At 43.7% G+C, this 21,489-nt stretch overlaps 1 protein-coding gene across 4 annotated transcripts in view; it reads right to left on the reverse strand.

The window, feature by feature from the left end:
- IFT122 (intraflagellar transport 122) overlaps positions 1–21,489 on the reverse strand; it is a 71,773-nt gene that overhangs the window by 22,404 nt on the left and 27,880 nt on the right. For 2 of the 4 annotated variants that reach the window (XM_077857750.1, XM_077857748.1), the window contains 8 exons: positions 18,717–18,908; positions 18,419–18,557; positions 16,829–17,031; positions 15,760–15,897; positions 14,001–14,165; positions 11,225–11,422; positions 6,494–6,634; positions 3,041–3,094 (listed from right to left, as the gene is read on the reverse strand). In XM_077857750.1, coding sequence (XP_077713876.1) covers positions 3,041–3,094; positions 6,494–6,634; positions 11,225–11,422; positions 14,001–14,165; positions 15,760–15,897; positions 16,829–17,031; positions 18,419–18,557; positions 18,717–18,908 — 1,230 coding nt within the window. The remainder of the gene's footprint in view (positions 1–3,040; positions 3,095–6,493; positions 6,635–11,224; positions 11,423–14,000; positions 14,166–15,759; positions 15,898–16,828; positions 17,032–18,418; positions 18,558–18,716; positions 18,909–21,489) is intronic. The other 2 variants (XM_077857749.1, XM_077857751.1) reach the window with 2 other exon arrangements.

The raw sequence follows: 21,489 nt of genomic DNA on the forward strand, positions 1-21,489 counted from the left end.
GCTCGATCTCACTACCCAGGAGACCATGAAATCATGACTTAAGCCAAAACCAGAAGTTGGATGCTTAACCAACTGAGCCACCCAGGCGCCCCTAGGATGTGTATATTAACCACTTATTGGCAGCCCCCAAGATCCCAAGATTTCCCAAGTCCCCAGGGCTGGTTTGGCCAAGCTGTGACCCATGATGATGCAGATAAGTAAAAATTTAGTGTCTCTTCCCAAGAAAGAGACCAACAAAACAGGATAATGAGTCTTCAAATGTCTCTGTCTCTAAAGAGAAGCTGAGACACATGCTGAGCATCCACTAGGTGCTGGGTATGTACTTCCCACAAGGACCCAAGAGTGAGTGGTACCACCCAAGTTCACACTGAGGGAAGCTGAGATTCAGAAGAGGAGCAGGTGAGGGTCATATAGAGTTGGCCTTTGGACTCAGTCTGGCTGACTCCAGATGCTCTTTGTACCACATAATACCACCTTCGGAAACAAGTGACAGCCCCCAACAACACACCTGCATGCGCACATACACATATGAGCAGCACTGAGGATGAAGAGAAGTAACTGGCATATTCCTTCCTTCCATGTTAGGGAACATTCATTAGTCTACAGCTCAAGTATTTGTAAACACTCAATAGCACCCAATCTCTCATCCCCAGCAGTTTGCTTTTGCTTGTTTTCTAGCAAGTGTATCACAGTGGAGGAAGATGAGACATTGAATCAAACTCCCAGACAAGCTGGTGAAGTTTTAACAGCTGGAGGCAACATGCTTTCCCACTGACAGAAAAAAATTTAAAAAACCCAAAAACCCCCCAAAAAACAATAACTAAAAAACCCCCCTACACACAGTTTAGGCTAATCAGTCAAATAAACTAACTCCTAATTGTAGGGAGTGAATCAAAATCTTGCAGTAGATTAAAAAAAATAGGTTTCGCTAGGCATGGAATTTAGGCCTAGGCCACAGAATATCACCATGATTAATAAAAATGATTTACATATATTCAATATGATTATAGCCATATGAGCAGATTCTCTTCCTCTTGTTATCAGTATAGTTATATCTCCTCTGTTCCAAAGGAGCCTAGCAAGGAAACTTCGTTCTCTGGAATAGCGCCAAATGCCCAGAAGCAAGCTACTAAGGCCTCAGAGCAGCCAAAATGGATCATCACTTGAAAGCAATTTGCTCTTTTTTCAAAAGGCAATTCTTTTTTTTTTTTTCAAAAGGCAATTCTTACAAGTTTAACCAACTGCCCAGCTCATAGCACACTAGAAGAGGCAGTAAGACAGGAATTCAGTAAAACATGATACATGGTGAAAGGCGGTCCTCACAAAGGTCAGTTACCTCTGCATAGAGAACACATTCATTCCATGATTCCAGGTTAAGGCTCCTAGATACAGACCAAGTGTATTCCCAAATGCCAGCCCCGGAGAGTAAGCAGTACTGGGCATGAGTAGATGGCTCTGAACAAAGCCTTAACCATCTAGGTAATTAAGCAACAGACAATACAGATGCTTCCTATGACAATTCTGAGGGAAGGGTTAGGTGGGGAGGGGGTGCATCAGAAGCAACTTCTTAGATGGCAATAGGGCCTCAAGTAAAGATAGCTTGAGCTTGGGAATTAGAACTGGCTTTGAATTCCATCCAAGCTTTTGCTTGTGGACCCTTGGGGACGTGACATAGCCTTTCTGAGCCTTTCTGAGTTTCATTATTTATCAAACAGGAATAAGAACAGTATCTCATTAAGTCAGTATGAGAATTTAAAATACAGTTGAGACTTAGGCAACATCAGTGTTAGGAGCACTGATCCCCACAGAGTTGAAAATTGAGGTGTAACTTTGGACTCCCCCAAATTTAACTACTAATAGCCTATTGTTGACTGGAAATCTTACTGATAAATAACATAAAGTTGATTAATACTGATTTGATGTGTTACATGTATTATATTATCATATTCTTCTGATAAAGTAAGCTAGAGGAAAGAAGATATAATTTTTAAAGATTTTATTTTTAAGTAATCACTACACCCAACGTGAGGTTTGAACTCAAGAGTCACATGCTCTACTAACTGAACCAGCCAGGCGCCCTAAGAAAATATTATTAAGAAAATCATACAGAAAAGAAAATATATTTACAGTACTGCTGTATGTATCAAAAACAATCTGCTTGTGCAGTTCAAACCCATGTTGTTCAAGGGTCAGATTGTGGTATATGTACTGATCGGGCATGGGGCACTGAACAGGTACGCAGCAAGGGACAACTATTATTCGACTATACAGTCTATGAGCTCCTGCAGGCCTATCTTCTGCTAAGCATTTTGCCCACTGGGCTCAGCACAAGGCTTGACCCACAAGCCTCGTGATTATTATGCTGAACTGAATTTCAGGGACAAGATGTTTGCTGATTTCCTCCCTGCTTCCATATGGGAATTCAAATGTATCTCACATTCCCTTAGCCTCACAATAAATCTGTTCAGGAGAAAAAAATATGTATGCCTTTTTACAGACAGTCACAGGAATTAAGAGTATTGTCTACCGTTACCCAGCAAATGGTACCCATGGAGCCAGCCTCTTCAGCATACCCTGTCTACATGCTCCCTCCCCAGATCCCATTGCTGTGGGTGGGGAGCAGATCACGTGCATTTGGGAAATGCTTCCTACACTGGCACATTGTTGGGGTGGTAGAGGATGGTAACTACCTAACAACCACTGCAGGGATGAAAACCAGTTACTGAGAACCTATTTAATCCTCCTAGAAACCCTGGGAAATCAACCCATTTCACAGACAGAAACCAAAGCTCAGAGAGATTAGGGACCCACCTGCCTTACCTCATGACCAAGTGACAGACTGCACTCCTTGCTCCCATGTGCCATCTCCCCGCCCCATGGTACTCTGTACCCCCAGAGCAAGGCTGTGGCTCAAATGCTCAGACACCAGTAGGCTCTGTTTATGTGCCCCTCAAGGTTCTTGCCTGCTAGAAGAGCTCCCTATAAGCCACTGACAGTGAGTCTGTGCTTTCTTGAGAAGGAAGAACATTTTGTCTTTTACCTCAATGCTGTTGATGAGCTCTAAATATCGGAGGTCTTGTACTCTGGTGAAGGCCTACAGGGGAAGAAATAAAAGAATGAAATCAGCTGCCTTCTGAGCTTCAAAAGTGGGTGATTGGCTGGGGGTGGGAAGTCAAGCTTTAGAAAGTGAGCCAGTAAAGAGGCAAAAGAAGCAAGCATTGATTAATCGCCATGTGTTCAGAGGGGTTATACCACCCAGTGAGGCACGGCTTTATCCCTGGGATTAGTCCACACAAAGAACAGCAAAGAAGTCCTGGTTGCATCAATCACTTTGGGATTAGGTAAAACAAAACTGTGATACTGCAGTTTGTGATGGTGCCCACTTGGAGGAATCTCTATGCAAAAGAGAAGAACAGGGCGGTCTGATACTCTGAGGCAGTGTCATGGGAGTGGGAGTGGGGGAGATGTACTGACTGAGCAAAGACTGCTATACATCTTGGTGACTGGGATGGAAAGCAGGAGACAGCTTTGCTTACCAACAGTGCATAAATACAGGGCACCCAGAGCCCACAGTACCAGCACAGAGGAAGAGGAGGAGGGGAAAGTTGAGAAGGAATAAAGATGGCTTCTGGAAGGGGAGGGGAGGTTAGGGAATAAATCACTCCAAGTCCCTGGAAGGCAAACTCTTATGTAAATCCTAAAAGTGTAGCTCTTGCCTGGACTCACAGTAAAGCCAGAGACTTTAACCCATAGGCTGCTAGAAGTTTCTAGGCAACCTTCCTCAGGAAGATTGGTGTTAGCAAAGTCTCTTTTGGTGCCTTCTGATTCTGCAAGGGGTTTCAAGGAATATAAACTACCATGTCAGGCTGATCTTCATGTGGCTTTGCTGTCAACATTTATACTCAAGTGTGCTGCTTTAAAATGTCCCATTTGAAATGGGCTGACATACCTAAAGGAGGCAGCAGGTCCAGGAGACCTTAGAATATGAAATGCAGAAGAATCACCCTGACCACTTGCAGCTTCTATTTCGTTGCATGACATCCTCCATCCTCAAAATATTTGAGGAAATGAGCAAGTCATCTGGCCTCTGGCTGCCTTTATAGATGACCACAAGGTGACTTCATCTTTTTATCCTGCAGGGCCAGCCATCCTGTCAGGGACTGAGGATCCAGAGGTAAATATGACCTGTCCCCATCCCCATTCAGGAGCCCATGTTCTTAAAAGGGAGGCAGGTAGATTAAACAGATTATTGAATTTCCATGAGCTAAGAGCTATACAGGTAAGAACTAGATGCCCTGGAGAACACCGATTCACTATCTGAGCACCAGCAGTGGCAGAGGCAGGATTAAGAAGAGGAACATGGCAAATGCATATTCCTGAAGAGGAATTCTTTGAAAGGGTAAAATAGGCATCACCTGAGCAGAAGAAGGCCAAGAGTATACCTGTGTTCCTTGCTGGAGGTCTTATAAGCTACCTTCTAGATCTGGGCTTCCTTAAAGCAAAAGGAAAGGGAAAATCTGGAATGTCTAGCAAAGGGGCAGAAAGGAAAGGAGTATTCCAGATCTCAGTCCTAGTTCTGAGATTTTCCAGCTGAGGGGCCCTGAACTTACTTCTTCTCTGCCTCTAGGCTCCCAATATCTGCCTTATAGAAAGGGGCAAACTAGCAATACCTTCTCCAAGGTCTTTCTAGTTCTGCTCTGCTAGGATTCTAGGATTTGCCACCTTGAGAAATCTGTTTCTGAGTTCCTTCGATCCTCACACATTCTGCAGAGTCAGGGGTGCCCTGGTGGAGTGGTCAGAGTCATGAGGCCCGTGAATAACCTCAGCAGAGGGAAGTGTGGGAACAGGGAAGCATCTGCAGGGCTCTCAGGCAGTGTCCCGGGAGCTAAGCAGCTCTCCTCTGCCATCTACTGGAAACATCAGCCTATTGCTGGAACCACCCTCCACCTCCTCTGTGCCTGAGTGACTTGGCAAAGCAGAAAAAGAAAGGCCGGGAGGGTTGGGATTTGGATAAAATGATCAATCTCTAGTCTACAGTCAAAATCTTGTGCTTTAATACAATAATTTCGGTTCTCAGGGAGTGTTTGTGGAATACAGGCTGGGAGTTAATGGTAAACAAATGAAGGGTTATTCCAGTTTTATTTCAATCCATTCAAATATTTGCTGAGTACCCAACCCCATGTTGGCTGAAGTAAGATGAGGTAGGTGTTTAGTTCTTAGGTGTAAGGAGATGACAATCTATAAGGAAGACTTTAAATTTCATTCCAGGCTGAAAACAAAACAGTCTAGGGTATACTTTGTTATTCTTTATCCCTCCTAGCATTTTGTTGAGGGAATGGGTAGGAGAGGGAAGCTTCTTCCATGAGAATGTTTCCTCCCACCTCAGAATTCTTAAAGCCTTCCTCTATTACCAACACTCAGTCGATCTAAAGATATAATTAAATTGATAACAGCTAGCATTTGTATAACCACTTCTAGTTCTAGAAGCCCTTTTACAATGTGGTGGTTAAGTCTAATGACCCTGTGTCGGGAAGGCAGGGCAGTTAGCATTTTCACCATCCCCACTCAGACATAGGAGAATGGAGCCTATGAGAGAAGAAGATGGCCTGGGGTCATCCAGCCTATAAACAGCAGAGCTAGTATCTGGCCTTGGTTCCTCTCTCTTTTTATGCCTACAAGTCTTGACCTAGCATGGAGCACGCATCACACACTCCTGCACTTCCTTCCCTATATGCTCAGTAGTAGGCACGAATGAGTATTTGATTAATTGGCCATGGGAAGATAAAGGGGAAAGGGAGGAATAGAGGAAAGAGAGTTGAAGGTCATTCCTTTCCCCCACCTCAGGTTCTAGATGAAAACCCAACTCGGATAGAGCTGGGCTTTTTCTGATGTGTGGAAAGGGGGCAAATGTTGTCAGCCAGTTTCTGTAGTTTTAGTATACTGGCCAGGAAATGACACTATGATCAAGGCAATAAAGATATGTGGAGAGGGACACTGCTGTCACAATCAGAGAGCTCGACCATCTCTTTGACCATACCTAGCAGGGTACAAAGAAAAACAGCACTGAGTAATAAATGGCTAATACCAGTAAGTGTTTATACCAATAATAAAAGCTACCCTTAATTGTGTCCCTATTATGTACCAGGCTTTCAGCTGGGTGCTTTACATAAATGCTAGCTAATAAGAGTGACAGCTATAATCTATCAGATGTCTCTCCTGTATCAGGCTTTATAGACATTATCACATTAGACCCTTAGAACTTTGTGAGGATGAGGCAAATCATCACTCTAATTTTATAAATGAGCAACCTTAGAAATGAGTTACCTGCCCAGACTCAGAAGGTGACTGAGCTGAGATCTGAACCTAGGCCAGTCTATATCCAGAGATCACTATGGTATGTGTCTGACTCTTCATATGTCACCTGGAGTCCCTTTTGCCTCCTCAAGGGACCCTCTATGGGCGAGATTCCAGCTCAGGCTGACTAGATGCTTACCTTCTTTGCTGTTTCAAATTCTAACCCTTCTAAAGCTTCCATAGCCAGCTCATGCCAATCAGTGTCTGTCACACCCAAGCAAGCAATCTGGTAGGCTTCTTTGAACATTTTCCTATCCAGGTACTGGTACATTGGAGCAGACTGCAGGATTTCATCAAAAGGAAAGAAGATTGTTTTCAGAGTAATGCAAAGAATCAGATTCATACAAAGCCTGACTTCAGATGTGTGCCACTGACTTAATTACAAATGCACACAGAGCAACACTATAAAGATTAATCAGTACACTTCCCATCCCATGTGCCTTCCATTTGCCACCACCTTTCATCACCAAAAGCATCATGTCTTGCCTGTCCTTCCCTCTACCACCGGCTTTCCCCACCTCTAGGTCTGCTTTACCACAAGATAATACCCTCATCTAGAATGCCCTTGCTCCTCCTTACCCTCTAGAAAGTACCTATTTGGTTTTGAAGATCCTGTTAAAATGTCACCTCTTCTGGAAAGTCTTCACTGACCCTTCAAGGAAAAAGAGTCTGAACTTTCTTTGCCCTTTATCCAGATCTCAGTTGTGTTGTAATTACAAGCCTATCTCCCCCACAAGTCTGGGCACAACCTGAAGGCAGTGGTGGGGTTATACTTACCTCCCCTAGCAGGCCCTCAGTCTATGTTGGAGGAAGGAACATTACTGTGAGGAAAGGGTCCAGGATGGCCTCTTATAAAGAGGGCTGAGAAAGCATCTTATCCAAGAAAGTAAGTGATTTGCTCCAGGTTACCCAGAAAGGCATACTGTCCTAGTACCCTGGAGCTAGGAAACTTCCTGCCATCTCTCCTTCCAAATTGGGCTGCCTCACTGTGATACCTGTGAATGGTTCCTAATAACTTCTCTTCTTAAGTTTACATAGTGCTTTTGGATCTGTTCCAACAGGTCTGTGTTGCAGGTTATCATTCACTCCTTGATTATAGTCTGAGGATACAGTACAGAAGTGGCACAGGGAAGAGCTGGGGCTGGAGCCTGGGATGACCTGAGCATTTTCCTGGCTCTTGGGTGTGGGCTCTATGTATGTGCGCATACATGAGAACAAGTGTGAGCTAGGTCTGGCATCTTGAATAACGAAAGGCCCTGTCCTTGTTTTAGGCCAGTGTGCTGAAGGGAACTGAATCTCTCCTGGGCAGCAGAGATCAATCAGCCAGTACCTCATGCTAATGGTTCCCAAATGTGGACCTGGAAGTGCTGTTTTCTCCATTTGGGGCCTTTATCTTTGAACTTTCCTGTCTCATTTTCCCAGCTTTAGAGTTGAAGGATTTTTTTCTTCTTTTTAAGCCATTCTGCCCTCTGACAGCAAGATGTGACGACTTTGGCGTGCTCATCTTTTCTACCATACCATTCCACCTACCTTTCCTCCCTTCAGTGGGGTGGGCAGGGTATGGACAGGGGAGCAGCTGAGCCAGAATCCAGGCCTAGCTCAGCCATATCCTAGCTATGTATTTTTTGGGGTAAACTGATTGACTTCTGTTTAAATTCCCTGTCCAGGTCACAGGCTACCAGGGTAAAACAAGAGACAAGCTCAGTACCTCTGCAGTATTTTCTAAGCACCAGCTCCTCACCATCTCCCCAATGCTCCAGACTTGTTCCCACCCCTATCTTGCCCCCTATCTGAAACAACCTTGCTGTTCCTCTCTGCCTTCCCAGGCCTTTCACGGCTCAGATCAAGTGTTACCACCTCCTGGAAGCTTTCTCAAACTTCCCATGCACAATGAGCTGTCCTTTCTAAAATCCTTTAGTCAGCTGTTCCAATTTCATCCTGTTTTGTAGTATTTACTACTTTAAGATTGCTAATAACAATAACAATAGGAATTGGGCCAGACCTGAGAGATAGGTATATTTTACCCCACTGCACAGAAAAGAAGTGAGTCCCCAAGGAGTGAAAGGAGTTGCTCAAGATCACAGCTGGTTCAGATCCAGAGTCAGAACTCAAAGCCATTGCTCTTTCCCCTAAATGGCACAACTTCTTGCCATGCTAAATGTCCCATGAGGCTGGGATAGGGACTTGGACAGGCACATCAGAATCGAGGATATGATGAATGGTTAACATTTGGGCTTGCCTGGGAGGCACAATCTGAGAGTGGGAGTTTTAAAAATATCCTAACTGAACAAATGCCCTCTGAGTTCTACTTTATCTCACTGTTGCATTCCAAGCATGAAGTCACCACCCGCCCCAAGAAGCCTGACTAGGGCTTGCAGCCCTACTTGGCAGCCCTGACAAACCAGTTCTTGCACAAGATGATGTAAATTTCGAAAGGAAACCAGAAATCCCCAGAGTGGATCTGATGCTTTCTCCCTCCTCTCTAGGCCAAAACCACAGGATGGCTGGAAGCAGAGGCAACAGATAAATAGCCTTTGTCTTGAGGCTGCCTTTCCTAACCCTTGGCAGTTCTGACCTGCTGCATCAGCAGGATGGCCTTGGTAAAGCCATGGTGGGGAGGGGTTCTGGATGGGGACTCTGGCTTCTGAATCTTAAGGGCTTGGCAGAGGAAGCCCCAGGCCGCCCCTCCGGCTCCTCTTGGCCAGCCAAAGTCAGGGAGCAGCAAACTGCATTTATCCTTGAGGTCAGGATGGCAGTCTTGGGAGAAAAACTTTTAATCAGCATAGCTTGTTTGATTAAGGAAGATTGGGTTTCTGGTGGATGTGGTGCATGGGTTGGGATGGGGAGCAGATGAGGACTACAAGGAAACAGTCCAGCGGGGCTGGATCTTGCCCTTTCTCCTGCTGCCACTTCCACCCACCTCCCTCTCTTCTTTCTTTCTCTTTCCTTTTCCTCAGGTATGAATTCAACTAACATTGATTGAATAACTGCTCTGTGTTAGGCACTAATAATTTCTGCACAATGAATAACAAGGGTACTATTAGCTAAGAGGGAGTGGACCCAGCCCCACCCTTTAAAAGAAGCCAAGTCAGGCTTTCCATAACTATGAAGATGGGGAGATCCTAGCTGGGCTGAGGACACAGGATCTCACTGTCCTTCCAGCCCTTCAACCCTCCTCTGAAGCCCCTCAATAAAATGGTTTGATGCCCTCTACCCCCACCCAGAGAGAGTAAGGAAAGTGTGTGGAGGGAACATAAAATGGATGCAGCTTTGCTGAAAGGCAATCCAGAAACATGTCTACAAGTCTTTCAATGTACATGGCCTTTTACCCAGCAACTTCACTTCAAGGAATTCATCATACCAAGGGGCTAAGCTGGGATAGTTACAAAGACCTGGCAAGAAAGATGCTATCTACAATAGCAAAAAAGCTGTAAGCAGTGTAAATGTCAAACAATAGGTACTGGTTAAGTTGTGGAACATCTATATGATAGGATAAAAAGCAGTCATTAAAAACAATGTGGAGGTGGGGACAGCAGGGACCTTGGTGTGGTTATAATAAAAGAGCAACCCAACATCAGAGATCTCATGGGTTGGTGGTGGTAGCTGCATGAACCTACACAGGTAATTCATTTATGCCGTAGTTTTATAAAATATTACTAGTGGGAAAGCTGGGCAAGTTGTACACGGGATCTTTGTATGATTTCTTACAACTATAGTTCAATCTACATTCATCTTAGTATTTTTTAAATGCTATAAAAGTACATTTATTGATGTGGAACCATGCTTCTAGTAGATTGCGAAGAGAAAAAGCTACACTGCAAGTTGACAGCCAATAATTCATACAAAGTGATGGGTCTGCAATATGTAAATGTTAGGTTAAGATGGAAGATGGTGACAAAGGACAGTGATGAAAAATCTCTCTTTTGTGGGTCCACATTCAGTAAAGGAATTACAGTAAATCTGAGGCTTCATCTATAGGAGTAATACTCATAGATAAACGTCACAAAACAATATTTACAGTAGATTCCACTTTTGTTTAAAATGTTCATATAAAACAATGTTCATATAAAACTGTCTACTCATAATTGTATATTCTGCATATATTACATATACATACAGAAAAGGCCTGGGACTTTGTTTAAGTTTGAGAGTGATTCCCTCTTGAGGATGGGATTCTGCGGGCTAAGTCTCTCCTTTGTGCTTGTCTATTTTATGGCAGTGAGCATGATTCACTTGGGGAGCCCACAGGCATCCAGGACAGCTGGCACTGGGCTAGCCCTGACTTGCATTGCCAATCTCTGCCCTCCCATCAGTGTTTCTGCCCTCCCCCAGGAAGGGGGGCCCCAGGCCCCCATTTCTGTTCTGGCCTCCTAGCTTGATGGACTTGTGCTGATAGTCCCATGCTCCTTTCTTGGCTCACAAGACCCCAGACTCCCTCCCCATCCCACTCATATTCTCTTTCTTTCATACATACCACCCTCCTCCTGCATCTGTGCATACACCCTGCTGGACTCCCAGCTTTGCTGGCTTACTCCACTCTGCGCTATGCATGACTCTCAGGGAAACACACTCTGTCTCAAGACAGACAACTCTGAATACCCTCCCTGTCCCAACCAGGAAAGGGGGATCAGAAAGGAATGGAGGCTCAGTGAGGTAGAGCTGTTTGCCCAAAGACACACAGGTTGTACAGGGCAGAGACAAGGTTTCAGGTTCCAGTCCAGAGTACCTTTCATGACATCATAGTTGAAACTCATCTCTCTTCCCTCTCTCCTCATCATCCATCCCCCAACCCAATGCACCAATGAGGCACTTGGCTTTCCCAGTCTTGTCTGCCCTGCCACTGCTGAGAGCTGGCAAGCACCCCAATTACCTGTGGTACCTCCACAGCCGACATGGAGAAGACATGGAGGCAGAAGATCTTGGAGCCATTGTAGCCTACCACAAAGCCCTGTAGCTTCTGCTGGTGCACAGGGAAGGTGCTGGCTTTGATGTTGAGGTAGCCTCCTCCTGAGAAGCAGAGCATGTCCTCACACTGGGTATTCCAGGCTACACTGTTGGCATTTGGTTCCTGAGGGACAGGGATAGTGAGGATAGGGTGACAACCACCCTGGCCTTCAGCACCATTCTGGCATTCAATCAAGCACTCTTTTTAAAACCTAAATCACACTAAATTGCTAATAGTGGGATGGTAGGAAAGCAAGGAGAAGGGAACCAGAAGAAAAAGATAGAAGCATGGAGGCAAATCCTCTATGTACTTGTTTATGTTAGAATTGTCTTTAACAAGCAAACCATTACTTTTGAAAAAAATTATTATCCCAAATATTAACCATTACATAATGAGAAAATGAGCAGAGTGGCTTTACTTCTGTTAGAAAATGAGTATACACAGCTATGTATAGAAGACTTAAAGGGATATGTCCCAAAGACTTAACAGTGATTGCTTCAGAGTGGGTAGAATTGTGGGTACTTTTTATTTTCTATGTTTTTTGTTTGCCTGAAGTTTTCTTTTAGTCATGAACATCTACTGTTTTTTATAATAAAAACAAGTGTTATTTTTCATATTAGAAAATAATATTTTGTCTCTGCATTTAAAATTCTCACTGTAGAGTCACCCTGGGAGGCACCCCCTTCCCACTACCTCCTCTCAAAGTTTTCTGCTTGGCTCTGGAGCCCCAGGGACCAGCAGATGTTCATACCTTTCTACCTAGAATCTTTTACAATGTCTGAATCTTTTATAATGAGCATGGATTATTTTTATAATGAGAAAAAACAATATAGCTGTTTTCATTTGCACAGGGCAGGGGCAGTAGAGAGGAGAAAAAGACAGCTGTGAATGTTTATGTCTCCTGGCAAGGTCTGAGAACCACCTTCCCTGGCCTACTACAGAACCCTCAGTGGGGATGGGGAAGGACACATGCCCTTCCATTCCTATATGGTTCTGGGCTCTGGCACAACTTCACAAACAGGGGCTTGCTAACTCACCCCCAGGAGGTGGTTTTGAGGCTGGGGAGAGAAGTTAACATTTAGAGCCCTGTTTTATACCAGGCACTGAGCTTGGTACTGTGGTACCTTGTGTAGTCTTATACCAATTCTGTGAAGGGGCATTTACTAGCTCCATTTCAGAGGTAAGGAGAAATTTAGGCTCAGAGAACCATACTAACTTACTGGATATCACACAGTAAATGACTAAGGGCAGGACTGGAGCCCAGGTCTGTCTAAAGACAACACCTGTGCTCTTTTTTTTTTACCCCTTAATCACTCTTCCTTGACAGAGATATAAGCAAGTTGTTATTTATTGGAGTCCTCTCTGGCTAGCAGTAGCCGGGCTGCGCTTCCAACTAACTGAGGTAGCTCCCTACACTCCAGCACCCCACTGCCCTGCTGACTATGCTCCCAAGGACAAAGAAAAGGCCTAAGAAGGGCATCTCGATCTGCCCATTAATACTGGGAGACCTGTTGTGGCTGACAAAGCCAGACAGGGGAGGTTTCAGCTTTGGGGGGACCTTGCTTCAGGCAAATGGGCCCTGACCCCTTACAAAGTCCTGAAGAGCTGATAAATCACTAATCTCTACCTCTGAAACTAGTAATACATTATATATTAATTAATTGAATTTAACTTTAAAAAACACCAAAAATGTAACTATTAACAGCCTACTGTTGACTGGAAGGAAGTCTTACCAATAACATAAACGGTTTATTAATACATATTTTGTATATTCTATGTATTATATACTATATCCTTAAGGTAAGCTAAAGAAAAGAAAATGTTATTAAGAAAATCATATGGGTGCCTATGATTGGGTGGCTCAGTCAATTAAGTGTCTGCCTTGGGCTCAGGTCATGATCCCAGGGTCCTTGGATCGAGTCCCGCATCAGGCTCCCTGCTCAGTGAAGAGCCTACTTCTCCCTCTCCCTCTGCTACTCCTCCTGCTTGTGCTCTGTCAAATAAATAAATCTTAAAAAAAAAAAAAATCATAAAGAAGAGGAGGAAAAAAGTCCTAAAGAGGCAAAGAGTGGCACTGAGTATGGCAGAAAGCCAGGTGCTGGGCATGAAGCCTTTGGGCTCTCTTCTCCAGTGACACACTTCTACCAGCCATAGGACCAAATGGTGTAAATACTGCTTATCCCCTAAATCAGTTTACATTTTGCTGGCTCTTATAGCATCCTTGTGAAATAACTAGCAGGGAGGACTTCCCCTCATCCCTTCCCTTCTTTTCAGATGACAAAACCGGTCCTATTTCTTTACTGTATCTTAGGTCACTTATAGGTATAGGCAGACCTCCAACTGGCAAGAAGCACTTTTGCAGAAGAATCATCATCACATTAACTAATACACTGAGAGCCTATTACATGCCCCACTTAGATTTATTATTATTCACTTACTGTTAACAGAAAGAAAGGAATTACTTGCCAATCTTACCTGTGGGGAAAGCAAAGTTCAAAGAGGCTTACCCAGCTCCTGCTGCTTATGTGTGAGAGAGGTGGCCTCTTGGGCTCTGTGCCCCTGCTCAAAGCCTACACCCCTACATGTCACTGCTCTTTCCAGAGACCTGCCTGGGAACCAGAGGGTGACTACCATCTGTAGGGACTGGGAAGCTAGAAGAGGAGTCAAAGGACTACGTCCTAGAAACTCTGTGGAATGTCACCTGAAAAAGCAACTCCTTGGTGTGGATGTCATACACCAGGCACGTGTCATTTTCATCCACCACGGCCAGCTTGTTACGGGAGGCACTCATGTCCAAGCAGCGCACAGCTGTGGCCTGCTTCAGCAGGACAATGGCAAAGAGATTGTCCACAAAGATCTTTAGGATCTGGCGAAATTTCAGAGAAAAAAAACAAAACAAAACAAAACAAAACAAAAAAAAACGTGTGAGTCACCATGGCAACAAGACCCTGGAACTGTGCCAGGCTGTTGGAATCCCATGTGTTCTACAAGAACAACTCCCACTAACTTCAACAGAGGCTCCATGCAGAGAAAAGAACTTATCAAAAGAACGGGAGCGGGGGCTTATCCTTAGGAGATCAGAAGTGCAGTTCATTAGAGGTTGCCAAAGTAATGATGGGCCCAAGACACAACAAATTCACTTGAATGTCTGCTTGACTGGGGATCTGTTAACATTACCCAAACTTCAAGATTAGGAGACACCATCAAGCGAGATCTGAATCACAAACTAACATAGGAAGAGGCTACTTTGAATGCTGATAAGACAATCTGGTATAACCACAGCAAAATAATGATGAAAAGGACGATGACAGCCATTAGTTATAGACTATTTCTGACAGCACTAAAACATGAGGCATTATTCCCATGTGTAAAACCTAAGCCTCAGAGAGGCTAAGTGACCTGCCCATGGTCACACAGCTAGTGAGTAGCTAGGCATGAACATGACCCCAGGTCGACCTGCCCCCAAAGTCCACATTCTCAGGCCTCACACTGGAAGTGACAGCTGACTGTGAGAAAGAAGCAGACTTTTCACCCCTTTGGCATTGCTACTGTAAAGCCCCTACTAATTTCATACTCCATGACTTCTGTCCACAGGAAAGGCCTGACAAGCTTCAGCCATCAGCCATCTGCTTGACAGCTTGGCTTTCAGGCTAATGTAGTTATATTTTCACTTTAAAATTTCCATGTAGCTCACTTAGAACTTTTCTTATTTTGAGCAAAGAACACACACACAAATCTGTTTAACTTTGTATAACCTACATTTTCCACATTTATACAAGCAAAGGGCCCATTTTTCTTATAATATCTAGTAATAGCCTTACGACCAACGCCCTCTAAAACACAAGCTAGAACACACTGCCTTGGGATCCCTGGGTGGCGCAGCGGTTGGGCGCCTGCCTTTGGCCCAGGGCGCGATCCTGGAGACCCGGGATCGAATCCCACGTCGGGCTCCCGGTGCATGGAGCCTGCTTCTCCCTCTGCCTGTGTCTCTGCCTCTCTCTCTCTCTGTGACTATCATAAATAAATAAAAATTAAAAAAAAAAAAAAAAAAAAAAAGAACACACTGCCTTAATCCATTCATTGCCCTAAGAGGGATATGACCTAAGAATGAGCTCTGCCTCCCTCCCTAGCAGGCCACTGAAACTACACCTCTAACAAATCTCCCATCTCTTAGGTGCCATTAAACCCACTACTCTACTCTATGGGCCGCCTAGAAGCCACGGTGCCAACCCTGCCAGAATGCAGCAAGCTCTAAGTCTAAGGGTCACTGCATCTTTGGCCTGAAGCTATCCTCAAAAAAATAAAATTCTGGGTTGCCTTCCAATGTGCCCATGGTGAATGTTGGGTGGAGGAAGACCTTTTTCCTGTCCCGGAGATACCATCTCAGGGTCATAATGACTCTACTCCCTATGTCTGCATACAGTTTATCAGCCTGATGGGAGACATATGTGAGCACTCACCTGTCCATTCTTCAGGCCTACTAACAGACCTTCCCTTCCTGGAGGGCCACCAATCACCTTGATGTAGCGAATGAGAGACTCCATCTGCCACTCCCGTTCCTTCACTCCACTGAAGGACAAGCACTGTAGCCGTTTCTCCTAGAAAGCAAACCCAGCTCTTGTATGGATATTCAACAGAGTAAGTGTTCCCAGCCCTCCCAAGGACATCTTCCTGCAAATGAGGAATGAAAAATACCTACACAATCAGTGTCTGTTGAACCCTATCTAGTCCCCATGACTGGCATTATTCATTAATCCTTCACACAAGCCTTCACCACACAGCCCAGCTCAGCCTCACATCTTCTGTGCAGATATCTGGGAAGCCACAGAGGCAGCATCCAAAAGCACACTTTTTTGCCACACCTATAACTTGTGGTACCTCTAAACTGCTTGAACTTCTAGACTTTCAGAGAGATTTTAATTGTATTTTCTATGTAGTGATTTCTAAAGGGTTTCTTCCACTTTATCACTTCCAACAGGCCTACTTTTGTGAAACTAAATCCACCTCTACTTCCAAGAAAGATGCCGGGCTAGCTTTCCCTCAAAGTCTTTCCAAACTTCTCTCGGCATTGCCCTAGATGATTTGTAGAAAGCTCTAAGTTGAGCTTAGAAACTCTTCAGAAAGTAAAACTTTCTTTACTATTTTTGAGTTGGTATTATACATTTTTTTGTTGTGTAACAGAAAGATATCATACACTTTTATGTGTACATGTGTACATGTTTAACAACAACAACAAAAATCAATCTTCATTTCTATCAGTGTATACTTTAAGTCATTAAAACATGTATAATCCTAGGATAACAAAGTGCTTTGCAATACAAAAAGGTATTCTCCAGGTTATGGTCCATGATTTTCCAGTAGAGTCTAATTCTTCTAGATGTCAATAAAATGAAAGCAACGGACAGCTACTGAATTTGAAGGAAAGGGACTCGCTTCCTAGTGTTCAATTTTAAAATCATGAGTTGGGTACCCCATCCTTGGAGGAAACATGAAGAGGATTCAGCTCGATCCCTCCAACCTGCTGCCCACCTGGCAGAGGATGATGTGATCGGCACACACCACAAGGAGGTTGCATTCAAACTTCTTGACAATCTTCTCTTTCACCCGGTAATGCATATCTGACGAGTCGTCTGAATACAACTCATAGATGAGGATTTTCTCTGGCAGTTGGATAGCTAATCGATTTTTGTAGATGGCAATTTTCTTGACAAGCTCTTTGCATTTAATCCGAACTGTCAAAGAAAAAAACTTCAGCTCTAGCAAAAGATTGTTAAGTAAGGTAGAAGGCAGAGAAATTAAAAGCTGTCATTTACTTAATGTTACTGGCAATTAAAGGAGACACTCTTATCAGAAAATCTTTACAGAGTGTCTAATATGTACAATCAGCTCTACTAAACACTGGGATCCAAAGTCATACACAATCTTTGTAGTCCAAAGCTTACAACTGAGTACGGAAAGTGAAATTCTTGATACTACCATCACTTGCTGAATACAAGTTAAACTCTTCTGCATAGAATATATTGCCCCTGATGATCAGAAGTCCATCTGAACGATTATCTATGCCTCTAACCACTCCCCCGACCCACTACCCTCAACAACAGGGAATTGCATGTAGTTTCTGGTATATACTAGGCTCTCACACTCTAACTGCAGACTAGACGGAGAAAATGTCCCCAGAAGGGAAGTTGGGGAGCTGCCCAAGTGGCTATACCCTCACCAGCACAGCTGGAATCTTCAAACAGAGGTGGTCTCAGATGCCAGCTGAATCTGTAAGACAACACTCAATGTATCCCTACACACAGGCACTGGACAGTGCGCTGTAGTCAGCGCATGTGTATGTGACTACACTTGAAATAAGTGGATCTTTAGCCCATTTTTTTTCTTTCTTTTTATGGGGGCGGGGAGGGTGGGGGGGGGAAGGGCGGGCCTGCCTGCGGGCCCTCCTCGCCCTGCCCCCGATCTTTAGCTCATTTAACCAGCATGGCAGGCAGCTTGGGTGGCTCAGCGGTTTAGCGCCACCTTTGGCCCAGGGTGTGATCCTGGAGACCCAGGTTCGAGTCCCACATCAGGCTCCCTGCATGGAGCCTGCATCTCCCTCTGCCTGTGGCTCTGCCCCTCCCTCCCTCTCTCTCAAATAAATAAATAAATAAATAAATAAATAAATAAATAAATCGTTAAAAAAATAATACCCAGCATGGCTACTTGGGTGGACAGTGGATGAAACTGAGGTTCAGACTGACTATGCTAGGCCTGGAGCTTGGATCTTCTGACTAAGCCTGTGGTGACCCACTGCTCCTGTTTACCCCTGGGGTAAAGACCCATCAGGAGGCAAGTGGAGATGAAATAGAAGCACACCAGTATATCCACACCAAAGGGGAAAGAGGTCCGTAGGTCCTTTTGTTTTTTGGAGAGTTTATTGCTTTCATTAGATTCTCAAAGACATCTACATCCTCCACTTACTCTCAAAAAAAAGCAAGAACCAGTGGCCAGTGGTCCAACATGTTTCCAAAACACTGAGGAGGAACATTTCCTATCATTTCGCTTGTCCTATCAGCAGCCCTCCCAATCTACTTCTCTTCCCAAAGGCTAGAGGACAGAGGGGCCATACCTGCCTTTTACCTTTCTGTTCGGTGATCAGGTGCTGCACGATGACATCAGTCATGCTATCCCTGTAGGCATACCGGTCCTTGTAGAGCCCATGGACAGTACTGAAAATAAGCTGGTAAAAGGAAATGGTGCCATCTTGGCAGCCTACGACCTGCAGGGAAAGAGAGTTGTTAATCCCCAGCTCGCTGAGAAGAAATAGTCTGCCCTCCTATTTGTGAGGAACAAATGTCAATGATCTGACTAGCTCTACATGGCTAATGTCTGTGCCTACTCAGGCAATGGCCCAACAGAATGAGCTTCCTCTTCTTACCACGTAGTTGGAGTCAGGTTTCACTTTACACGTCCACACCCAGGAGTTTTGCTCCCCAACAGTCCCAAGCCGCACTCCATCCTTGGTGAAAAGGGATACTTGCTTGTCTGACCCTCCCAGCAAAATGTACTCTCCTTTAGTGAAGTAGCTGAGGCAGCAGGGGTCAAAGTTCAGTGACCGATCCCTCCCAATCTGAGGAAAGAAAACACATACCAAGGGAAAAACCACTCCTGAATCCACAGTATTCAGAACACAATTTAGGGCTTTTCCTATCAACTTTATTTATTTTTTTCCTATCAACTTTAATGAGGGATTGTCAAGAAGATAATCCCACCTCCTGTGGGATTCCATCATGAACACAGGCCAGCTTCCTCCCCTACACACAGCTGAATCCTCCAGTGCTAGGGTCGGCAGCATTTCCCCCAGGCCCACTAGCTGTTCCAGATATGTGTCTTAGATCCTCAGCAATCCAGATCCAGGGATTAGTCTTTCTCCCACAGGCCCTCCTCCATACACTGTCCTTGCAAGGGTTCAATGGTTCCCCTCAGCTTTCTTCTCTTTTTTTTAAAGTATTTCATGAAGCCAAATATATCCAATTTAAAAAACTGTCCTTGGGGTGCCTGGGTAGCTCAGCAGTTAAGCATCTGCCTTTGGCTCAGGTTATGATCCCGGGTCCAGGGATCAAGTCCTGCATCAGGCTCACTGCAAGGAGCCTGCTTCTTCCTCTGCCTGTGTCTCTGCCTCTCTCTCTGTATCTCTCATGACTAAAGAAATAAAATCTTTAAATAAATAAATCTCTATTCTGGAATTACAACTATCCTACTTCTCTTTATAACAACCTTATTGAAGTATTACATACTATGCAATCACTCATTTGAAGTATATAATTAATTGTGCAAACATTATCTCTAATTCAGAACATTTATATCATTCCAAAGAGAAACCACATACCTATTAGCTGTTGATCCCAATTCTCCTCTCTTTCCCTCCCCAGGCAACCACTAATCTGATTTCTCTGTCTATAGATTTGCCTACTTTCGAGATTTCACATAAAAGGGACCACACAATTTGTGGCCTTTTGGGACCAATTCATTCACATTATAGCATATATCAAAAATTTCACTCCTTTTCATTGCTGAATAATATTCCATTACATGGCTATAACACATTTTATTATCCATTCATCAGTTGGTGGCCACACCTAGTTTTTGACTATTATGAATAATACTGCTATGGATATATGTGTATAAGTTTTTATGTGGACAGGTTTTCATCTCTCTTGGATATATATACCTAGGAGTGGAATTGCTGAATCTATAGTAACTTTATCTTTAACCTTCTGAGGAACTGCCAGATTTTTTTCAAAGTAACTATGCCATTTTATATTTGTAACAGTAGTATATAAAGGTTCCAATTTCTCCATCCTAGTGGGTATGGTTTTGATTTGCATTTCCCTGGTATCTAATAATGTTGAGAATCTTTTTATGTGCTTATTGGCCACATGTATATCTTGTTTGGAGAAATGTCTATTCAAATCCTTTCTCCAATTTTGAATTGGGTTATCTCTTCATTACTGAATTGCAAGAGTTCTTTATATGTTCCAGATACATGTCCCTTATCAGATATAGGATTTGTAAAAATTTCTCCAATTCTGTGAGTTGTCTTTTCAGTTTTGGGTGACACTAGGGTGAAGGTCAAGCTCCTGAGATCAGCTTCCAAGAGCCTTTTTCTCAGGCAAAATGAACATCTTATAGTTTGTTTGCCAAGCAGACCATGTTCTTTCAGGCCTCCACATCCTCACAAATGTTGTTCTCCACACCGTCCCAGCCCCAGCCAAGAGTGTCTATCCTCTTCCTCTCTCTTCCCACCAAGTGTCATCTCCTACAAAAAAAAAAAAAAAAAAATTCCCCCAATCTCTCTGCCCCACCCAAGGCCTGATTTATTTAGTTCCCCTTCCTCTGTGCTCCCCTGGCCCAGTGCTCACCTCTCCCACAGCACTTCTCTCACTGCTCTATAGTTACAGGTTTAATTTGATGTCCCCACCTCCCCTTACTACTCGTTAAAGTCCAAGCTCCTTATTGTCACTGAAGATTTTTTGCCACCCCTGAAGGAGCTTTTTGTGAATAAAAATATTATTTATGATTATCATTATTAAACTATAGTTTATTAAAGAAATAATTCTAAAACCCTGGTTTCTCATTAAGTTTTTAAGTTCAATTTAGAAATACTTTCCTATTTATAAGTATGACAAAAGTAAACAACTAATTGAAAAGGGGACTTTATCATTTACTGAATTAAATTTTGAACAGACTTTAAAATCCCTTAGTATTGGGGTACCTGGGTGGCACAGTTGATTAAGCATCCTACTCTTGGTTTCGGCTCAGGTCTGATCTCAGGGTTGTTAGGCTCTGCACTCAGCCTGGAGTCTGCTTGGGTTTCTCTCTCCCTCTCCCTCTGACTCTACCCTTCCCCCTGCCCCATGCTTGCTCTCTCCACTCTCTCTCTCAAATAAAGAAATAAACCTTTAAAAAATGAAAAGAAAATCCCTTAGTGTCATTTACAACTTAGTTGATTCCCTTAAATTAAACTACAATTATTCATTTCATAATTCAATTTTTCTTTATAAGAATTTCAAATGCCCAACAACCAAACTTCCCCTAGTACTTATAAAATGATAGTAAATCTAGTAAGAAAACTAAAAAAAAATCTTATGAATCATGACATGGAAGGCTTGCAGGTTCTGGTAACAAACAGCTCACTAATTCCTATTGGG

Source organism: Canis aureus, chromosome 19, assembly GCF_053574225.1.
Source record: "Canis aureus isolate CA01 chromosome 19, VMU_Caureus_v.1.0, whole genome shotgun sequence".
Lineage (NCBI taxonomy): Eukaryota > Metazoa > Chordata > Mammalia > Carnivora > Canidae > Canis > Canis aureus.